Source organism: Aquarana catesbeiana, linkage group LG03 (assembly GCF_042186555.1).
Source record: "Aquarana catesbeiana isolate 2022-GZ linkage group LG03, ASM4218655v1, whole genome shotgun sequence".
NCBI classification, from domain to species: domain Eukaryota; kingdom Metazoa; phylum Chordata; class Amphibia; order Anura; family Ranidae; genus Aquarana; species Aquarana catesbeiana.
The window spans coordinates 727805658-727815813 of NC_133326.1; the positions used below are offsets into that span (position 1 = coordinate 727805658).

The following is a 10156-nucleotide window of genomic DNA, read 5'->3' on the forward strand; positions in this document are numbered from 1 at the left end:
AGCATTCCTCCACACAGTGATGTTCAAAAAATGGTGTCCAATGTTGCTTGGAAGCTCCTCAAATGGGAGTTTACTACTTCTACATCATGCTTACTATGGCAATGCATTTCAGGGGTGAAAAGCTTTATCAAGCCTGGCTCCATGCTACTTGTTGTGTATGGCTGCATGGAGTGGGTGCTGGCCTACTTGCCGAGGCCTACAGAAATCTGGACTATCTCTTCTTCCTCTGTGTCTGATGTTGGATAGAGGTTTCAGCTGCTGGATCCTGACTCTAGCTTTAAAGCACTTCTCCCCCCCCCCTGTTGTTGTGTGAGTGCAATACTGGCATGATACAACCATCAGGGCTGCGGGTGAAAGGAGCACACAGGGGGATCGCGACAGCAGGGGGAAAGGGATCATGGACTGGGGATGACCGGTACAGCTTCTCCTTCTCTTTTTCCTTCCAAATTTCAGTTGCTGTAGGGAGAGCTGCACAGGGGATTGGCTCCTTTAATTGCCCCCCCCCCCCCCCCCCCCGCCGCATGAATCACCCCGTCTATGACCCCATTCCACCTGCTGCCTGGGCCCCCCGATGAGCCCTGTACAGGAGGCCCAGCTGTACCCCCTCATCGACAGCCCTGCTCATGTCCCATATGATTACTAAACTCGCTAGCATCTCCATAAGACTAAAGGCTCATGCACACGATCAGATTTTTGGCCAACAAAGCATCAGACTTTTGTCCGAAGGGCATGAGCCAGGAACTTGTCTTGCATACAAACGGCACACAATCGTCGGCCAACAAACACGAACGTAGTGACGTACTACGTGGAATTTCAGCTCTGGAGAGCCACCCTTTGGGCACCTTCTGCTAATGTCGTGTTTGGTGAGCAATGATTCAGAGCATGCGTGTTTGTACTTTGGGCTTTTGTGTGACGGACTTGTGTACACATGATAGGAAAATCTGACAAAAGACCGTTGTCTGCCGAACATTTACTAGCCTGCCATCCAACGTTTGTTGGCTGAAAGTTGGACAACAATTGTCTGATGGAGCGTACTAACGGTCAGATTTTAGGCCAACAGTCTGTCATCACACAATTCCCTGCCAAAAATCCAATCATGTGTACGAGGCTTTAGACATTGGGGTCGAATTACTAAAACTGGAGAGTGCAAAATCTGGTGCAGCTGTGTATTGTAGCCAATCAGCTGCTGACTTCAGCTTGTTCAGTTAAGCTTTGACAAAAAAATTCTGGAAGCTGATTGATTACTGTGTAGAGCTGCGCCAGATTTTGCTCTCTCCAGTTTTAGTAAATCAACTCCAATGCGTGTGTACGTAGCTTCAGAACATCTTGAAATTGGTATTATTCCGTTACACCCATCCCCTGCTGCAGCGCACAATCATAAGGCCGTAAAAGCTTGGTGGTGCAAAGATAAGCAGTTGGACACCAAACACGGTAGTTTAATTATGAAGTCTGGAGGAGTTATTAATATCTGGTTCCTTTTATTGTGCCACTGGTTCTGGTATGTGTTGAGTAGAAGAGTTTGGATTTTACTATGAAAAACAGCTGAGACCTTTAATCTTCTTGACCGGTCCATGACTCATAACCGGGAAATGGTTGTGAGGTTCCTCAGATTGTTATTAGAGAAACCCTACCTGAGGTTAATGAAGTAATAGGCAGCATCCAGTCCCTTCTATCCAATTGGATGGTTTGAATGGGCGATAACTCACTTTTGATTGGTACGCTATAACAATGGAGATCTGAAACCAACTCTTGGTCATACCTGAGGGGTCTCGTTGATTTTATGAGGATGTGGTCAACATTTTATACCCAGCCCTGAAGGCAGGAGAAGTCATTCTTTCTGTAAGCTTATAGGTGAGGCCAGACTGAGAAATTATATAAAGTCTTGTATTTGGTGATATAATAAACATAGTGAGTTGCTGGTAGCAATTGCAGGCACTTGATTCCAGTTAACACACAACAGAAGATGTGGATCTGTATTGCCAGACAACGTGATTAATGATGGATTTACAATGAGGAACATTTTTGGTGGATATTAATTTTTTTAATAAGGGACTTGTCAAATATTTGAGTGTCTTTATTTTTAGGTTATTGCTTTTTTTATGAATGAATAGGGGTACACTCATACACATTCATGCAGAGGGGCAGTATCTGGAGGCTTCATTATTATTAAAATGGGCTTCAAGATTCCGTTAAGCTCCACAACCACTGGGCCAGGGTTGTGGGAAAGAGGCCATTGTCCTCATCAACATGGTGACAAGGTGCTTTGCAAAGTGTGGTCTCCCTCCATATTGAGGGCATATGGCCTGGTATGGTTCCTGAGGGGGGCTGCACTGTTGTCCCCCACTTTCCATTGCTAAAAAGGCTGCATGGGCTGAATGCATAGATTAATGGTCTGGTATGGATTTTTAGGGGGGGCCCATGTTTTTCTGCGTGAGGTCCACCTTAAAATCCGTATCAAATCAGAAGGGTCTGGTATGGATTTTCTGGGGGACCTCATACTTTTGTTTTTGTTTTGTGTTTTTGTGTGTGAGGTACCCCGCTTAAAATCCATACCAGACTCAAAGGGTCTGGAATGCATTTCTGTGAGGGAGGAGCTTTATACAATTTTTTTAGTGTACGATCTACAGAAAAAAGTTACCTTTACAAATAAAAAGAAACCTAATCAGTTTAAAATGCTGGCAAATGACATTTCATTGATTGCTTCTTTACCTGCTTGAGCTTGAGAAGATTTTACCCCCTTCATGTGCTGATGTTTTTCTTGATCAGCCTCAGCATACATTATTACTTTTATAAGTCTACTATGGAGAAAGTGTTCTATGGAGAGGGGTCTCACAAGCCTACTTTAGAGAGGAGTCCTTCAAGCCAGCTGTGGAGAAGAGGTCTTTTAAGATAGCTGTTGTAGGGGGGTTCTTCATACCTATTATAGAAATGGGCCCTTCAAGCTGTGGAGAAGGGGTCTTCCAAGCTGGCCATAGAGAGGAGTCCTTTAAGACTGTTATAGAAGGGAGCTCTACTAGGCCAGCTGTGGAAAAGAGGTCCTTCAAGCTTGCTATGGATATGTGGTCTTTTATGCTGCTTAGGCAAGAGGTCTTTTGGACCCACTATGAAAAGGCTGTGCTACATGGCTCATATGGAGATGAGGTGCTTCTTGCCACCTCTGGATCTTGGGCATCTTTGGGTCAACTATGTAAAGGGGGTCTTTTAGGCTACCTATGGAGAAGGGGCCCTTTGAGCCAACTATGTAGAGCATATCCTTCTGACCAGCTATGGAGAGGGGGTCCTTGTGGCTGGAAATGAAGGTGGTACAAAAAAGCAGGGTATCCAAACAAAAACACAATCACCATGCATCTCAGTACTCTCATCACACCCCTCCATCCGTCTCAATACTCTCAGCACATCCCATCATACACCTCAATACTCTCAGCACACCCCATCATACACCTCAGTACTCTCATCCCGCCCCATCATACACCTCAGTACTCTCAGCACACCCCATCATACACCTCAGTGCTCTCATCCTGCCCCATCATACACCTCAGTACTCTCATCCCGCCCCATCATACACCTCAGTACTTTCAGCACACCCCATCATTCACATTAATACCCTCAGCATATCCCCACTATACACCTCATACTCTCATCACACTCCCTCATACACCTCAATATTCTCAGCACACCCCATCATACACCTCAGTACTCTCATCACACCCCATCATACACCTCAAAACTCTCAGCACACCCCATCATACACCTCAGTACTCTCAGCACACCCCACCATACACCTTAATACCCACAGCATATCCCCACTATACACCTCATGCTCTCATCAGAATCCATCATACACCTCAATACTCTCATCACACCACATCATACACCTCAATACCCTTAGCAAACCCCGTAATACACCTCAATATTTTTAGAACACCACATCATACACCTCAATGCTCTCAGCACATCCCATCATATACCTCAATGCTCTCAGCACATTCCATCATACACCTTAATGCTCTCATCACACCCCTCCATCTGTCTCAATACTCTCAGCACACCCCTCCATCCGTCTCAATACTCTCAGCACACCCCTCCATCTGTCTCAATACTCTCAGCACACCCCTCAATCTGTCTCAATACTCCAATACTCTCAGCACACCCCATCATACACCTCATTACTGTCATCCCGCCTCATCATACACCTCAGTACTCTCAGCACACCCCATCATTCACATTAATACCCTCAGCATATCCGCACTATACACCTCATACTCTCATCACACTCCAACATACACCTCAATATTCTCAGCACATCTCATTATACACCTCAGTACTCTCATCACACCCCATCATACACCTCAGTACTCTCATCGCACCCCATCATACACCTCAGTACTCTCATCGCACCCCATCATACACCTCAGTACTCTCATCACACCCCATCATACACCTCAGTACTCTCATCACACCCCATCATACACCTCAGTACTCTCATCACACCCCATCATACATCTCAGTACTCACATCACACCCCATCATACACCTCAGTACTCTCATCACACCCCATCATACATCTCAGTACTCTCAGCACACCACATCATACACCTCAATACTCTCAACACACCCCATCATACACCTCAATACTCTCTAAACACCCCATAATTCACCTCAATACTCTCAGAACACCCCACCATACACCTAAATACTCTCAGTACATCCCCACCATACACCTCAATATTCTCAGCACATCTCATCATACACCTCAGTACTCTTAGCACACCCCATCATACACCTTAATACCCACAGCATATCCCCACTATACACCTCATACTCTCATCACAACCTATCATACACCTCAATACTCTTGTCACACCTCATCATACACCTCAATACCCTCTGCACACCCCATCATACACCTCAATACTCTCATCAAACCCCACTATACACCTTAGTACTCTCATAACACCCCATCATACACCTCAGTTCTCTTATAACACCCCATCATACACCTCAGTACTCTCAGTACACCCCATCATACACCCCAATGTTCTCAGCATGTCTCCACCATAAAGCCAAAAACTACTGCTGTGATGCACTCACTTCACCACCTCTGTATTAAGAGGCCGCCATTGGCCTTCTCATACCATGACTGAAGATCCTTTAATCATTGCTCTCTATAATATTGAGGCCTAAATGTATGACCATGTAGACTGTGATTCCAAATACAATGCAATTGTCTCCCCCCTATGATGGCTTCCATTGGTCTCTCTTTCCTTCCACCCATTTCACCCCCTTATCCTCCCTCAGCTTCACTCTTATGTATTTTTTTATATTAAAACCTTTATTGACTAAGTATCATCTTACAAGCATGTTATAAACAAGAAGAGGATACAACTGCCTATCTGAATGCAGATCATACCAAAGACAATGTAATTTTAACTAGAAATACTGTAAGTCAATGTATACTGTGTACTTTGTAAAAAGCTTAATGGTAGTTGCATAACTACGTTGTAAAAAAAATTGCAAAGATGACCATGTAATTATTTGGTTTATAAACTGATGTTTCATAAATTTTTTACATTTTTGCAATAAAACATCAATTTTTAATGCAAGGTGTCCAAGAATAGAAATGCTTTGTGCTGCCTGCATGCTTTGAGGCATCCTTTGTAGAACTGACTGCTAGGAGAGTAGAAGAGGGCTTCCTCAGGGAGTCGCATTGCATGTGTGTGTAATCTGAATGCTCATCACATATTATACACCAAAAGAATTTTTAAGAACTTTAATGGCATCCCTGTCTTAGTCCGTAGGGTTCAATATTGAGTTGGCCCACCCTTTGCAGCTATAACAGCTTCAACTCTTCTGGGAAGGCTGTCCACAAGGTTTAGGAGTGTGTCTATGGGAACGTTTGACCATTCTTCCAGAAGCACATTTGTGAGGTCAGGCACTTATGTTGGACAAGAAGGCCTGGCTCGCAGTCTCCACTCTAATTCATCCCAAAGGTGTTCTATTGTGTTGAGGTCAGGACAATTAAGTTCCTCCACCCTAAACTCGCTCATCCATGTCTTTATGGACCTTGTTTTGTGCACTGGTGCGCAGTCATGTTGGAACAGGAAGGGGACATCCCCAAAGTTGGGAGCATGAAATTGGCCAAAATGTCTTGGTATGCTGACGCTTAAAGAGTTGCCTTCACTGGAACTAAGGGGCCAAGCCCAACCCCTGAAACACAACCCCCACACCATAATCCCCCCTCCACCAAATGATTTGGATCACTTTTGGGATGAATTAGAGTGGAGACTGTGAGCCAGGCCTTCGCGTCCAACATCAGTGCCCGACCTCACAAATGTGCTTCTGGAAGAATTGTCAAACATTCCCATAGACACACTCCTAAACCTTGTGGACGGCCTTCCGAGAAGAGTTGAAGCTGTTATAGCTGCAAAGGTTGGGCCAACCCAATATTGAACCCTACAGACTAATGGGGCGTACACACGGTCGGACTTTTCGTCTACAAAAGTCCAACGGACGCCGACGGACTAAAGCTGGCTGGTAATCCGATCGTGTGTGGGCTTCTCCGGACTTTCAGCAGACTTTTTCAGCCTCAAATCCGACGGACTTTAGATTTGAAACATGCTTCAAATCTTTACGTCGTAACTACGACGGACCCCGAAATCCGCTCGTCTGTGTGCTAGTCCGACGGACAAAAACCCACGCTAGGGCAGCTATTGGCTACTGGCTATGAACTTCCTTATTTTAGTCCGGTGTACGTAATCACGTACAAATCCGTCGGACTTTTGTGTGGTCGTGTGTAGACAAGTCCGTTCGTTAGAAAGTCTGCTGCAAGTCCGCCGAAAGTCCGCCGGAAGTCTGTCGGACAGGCTGTCGGACTTTTGTAGACGAAAAGTCCGACCGTGTGTACGCGGCATTAGACTGGGATGCCATTAAAGTTCATGTGTGTGTAAAGGCACGCGACCCAATACTTTTGACAATATACCGTATCACTGATTCAAAAGATTGCAGAAAACAAACTGGAAGCTCACAAATGCTACAGTGTAGACAGGCCAACATTTATGAATTTCTAATCTTGTGATTAACCTGGCAGAGCTATGGCAAAGGAGGTTTCAGAACGTTCCCCGTTAATGGGGCAAGTCACAAAGCTCAGGCTAATACAAGCACCATCCGCCATCTTGGATTAGCCACAGTCCAATGCCTTTTTTTTGTATTTTATTTTGTGTGGAGGTCGTGTTTGTGTTACAACATGCTTTGTACCATTATAGATATCTAGATGAAAAACAAAGTAGGATTGTCTTGGCAGTTGGGAAATACATTTTAATTTTTTAAAAAGAAGTCAGCAATGAGCACACTCTCAGTACAGATATCTCGGGCCCCATGGACGCGTATGTGCAGCTTGTAGGTGTTATCACCCTGCCCCCACACAAATGCATCATGTGATCAGCAAGAGGTTATTATTTTGCAGTACTCACCTCCTCATTGGTACTGACCCCTGCAGTACTTCTCTTCCTCCACAAGATGTCCTCAGTCTTCTGGGTGGAATGACATCCAGCATCACTGAACTTGAAGAATGAGGACATACTGTGTCAAAGACCTGGACCCTGGGGGACAGGTGACCACAGTGCCCTGCACTCACAGTATGGTGATGCAAAGTGTGATGTTGAGGTCCTCATGTCAGTGGGGCTCAGTGCTCATTACCTGCAGGGGAGGAGAACATGAAGACCAGTTGCTGTGGTAAAAAATATTAATGTGTGGGTATTGAGAAAGTATAACAAAGTCTACGTACACAGCATCACCGGGCCAAAGCACCAACGGTGAGCCATACAGAAGATTTCCGTGCACACTGTTGACACCCGATAGCATCCAACTGAGGAGGCGTCTGGAAGGCAGACCAGCAACAGGGCACCTGAATAAGGAAGGGCTGCTGCCTGAGACACAGCGGCAGTCCCTATTTTGTCCCTCCTCAACAGAAATCTCTCCTTTGACTAGACAACCTGTCCCTAACCAGCAGGGGTTCTGTCGCTGACCTGACCATTCGTAAAATGTATGCCAACCAAAGGGGAAGAGTGCTATTTATTAGCATTGCCCACAGTAAAGATGGCCACAGAGGTCAGCTGGGAAGCAGCGTCCAATCAGGCAGCTGCCCCCCACTAATGACACCTACGGAGCCCTCAGAGAAACATGGGCTCCCTCTGCATGGAGGCCACCGAACAACGCCACCCTTGCAGGGAGGCCAAACTACACCTACCTACAACTTACAATTGTGTCACTCTCTGCATTATCCAGAACCGTCAGCTGCTGGGAGAAGACCTAAGAGGAAGAGGACCTACAGTGTCACATGACCTGCCTAAAGATTTTATTTTCTGCAGGGCTCCATCTGAATTCTGCTTTACTCTTTGCGAGAAAAATTTCTCATCCTTAAGAAGCAGCAATATGTAGAAATACAAGCAAGGGACAGAGGCCACCTAAAATGAAGCCAAACCCTATAATATATGAAGGGAGCTCAAGGCGGGGGTGTTTGGATTTAATTACAAGGTTTATAGTGGTTGAGATATGTGCACTGAAATTTGGGTTGGACAAGAATACCCCCTTTAATTTTGTAATGAAGAGCATTCCAGTTAATGATATTTCCTTGGGCATTGCTATGTAGGGCTTGCAGCAATTCATCTGGTGTCAAGACATAATCCCACATGTGGACATCGCTTATTTCTCCAACAAATGGCCATAAAGAGAAAGATTGGCCCTCAAAAGTGTTCTGTCTCTGGCCGAGAACAATGCTGGTTTCAGCTGCGATAGAAGACCCTTTTGTGGAGACCGTTCTGAGGTAGAGCTTTCCATTGATCCAGAGTAGGACCACTCCAGTGTCCGAGTCCCAGGTAACACAGATGTGCCTCCAGACCAAAGACTCCGAGGCTGTAATAAATCTAGTGGAGTTCCCGTTTATGTATATCGTGGAGGAGAGTGAATAATCGGCGATATAAAAAGCTTCTTCCATGCCAGGAGTAGCTAGAGAGAAGAGACTGCAGGTGCCTGGAAGATCGGTGTAAGAACGTAGACATACGCTGACTTTCTCCAATGGCTTTGTAATATTTGGTGTTAAAGACACATAGTCTGTGTTGGTTTCTTTGGGGAAGAGGAAGACTTTACCCTTCATGTCTAGAAGAAAAGAAACGCAAAACAATTATTGCTACAGGTATGCTGTGTATATATAGTGCAAAGACATATCTACCCCCCGAGGCATATAAGAGGGAAAATATAGGGAGTAAGTGGATGGGGGGGGGGGTGCAGCGTGGTGCGGCAGCAATAACACACATTCAGTCCAGATGCAATAGAAAGAACTTGTTTGGTAGTCAGAGTATAACAGTTCACAACAAGCCCAGCGGGAAGGCAGCCCAACCAGAAACACTCAAGGATGAACAGAAGATCATAGAGGAGCAGATCCCAGCTGAACTAACAGAATCTGTTTTGAGGGGTGGAATGTGGCCTGGCCAATCCAAGTCCAAGCATGGGGGTTTCCAGGAAGAGTGGCAGATTCCTACACTTTCCCTACTCATCTGGAACATTTTCCTACCGCTATTACTGCCCCTGACAGACGGATGACCTGTCCTTACACTACCCACATGCTAAATGCATGCCAAACTCAGGAGCCAGGGTCTTAAATAGACTCTGCCTTCTCAAGATGGCCACCAGAATCACATCGGCGGTCATCATCCAACCAGATCACCGCCCCAATGACCTAGGAAACCATAAAGGAAGGAACCATGTTCTCTTGACTTACTCTTTCTTTGCACTGCTACTGCGGTTGAGCGCCACCTGCACTAGAGAAAGTGGACTGTGCCTGCCTACACTCCCCCCTCTCTTTGACAAATGCTGTCTTCAGCATGAAAACTGTCCCAGGTGGTGGTGAGGTTGAGCATACAACAACAACCCCTGCAATGGAGAAAATAGACTGCACCTGCCTACAAGTGTAGCTTTGCCATCAGATGGATGGGGAACGCACCATAGAGAGCAATGGATGGTCCAATCGGGTCAGCCTGAAAAACTGACAGGTGGACCCAATCAATCTGTGCAATCAAAAGGGTCCTTAATCTTTTTGTTCTATCTGCTGGATAACAGTCCCAAGCAACAGGCAGAAGTAGACATTGCCCTAGGCCAGGCA

The 10156-nt window shown here is 45.6% G+C and overlaps 1 protein-coding gene across 3 annotated transcripts in view; it reads right to left on the reverse strand.

The window, feature by feature from the left end:
- Nucleotides 1–7288: 7288 nt before the first annotated feature.
- The window catches only part of LOC141133773 (C-reactive protein-like), an 81163-nt gene continuing 78295 nt past the window's right edge, over nucleotides 7289–10156 (reverse strand). For 2 of the 3 annotated variants that reach the window (XM_073623329.1, XM_073623330.1), the window contains exon 3: nucleotides 7289–9153. In XM_073623329.1, the coding sequence (XP_073479430.1) occupies nucleotides 8522–9153 (632 nt within the window). In that variant the 3' untranslated portion in view covers nucleotides 7289–8521. The remainder of the gene's footprint in view (nucleotides 9154–10156) is intronic. The other variant, XM_073623328.1, reaches the window with a different exon arrangement.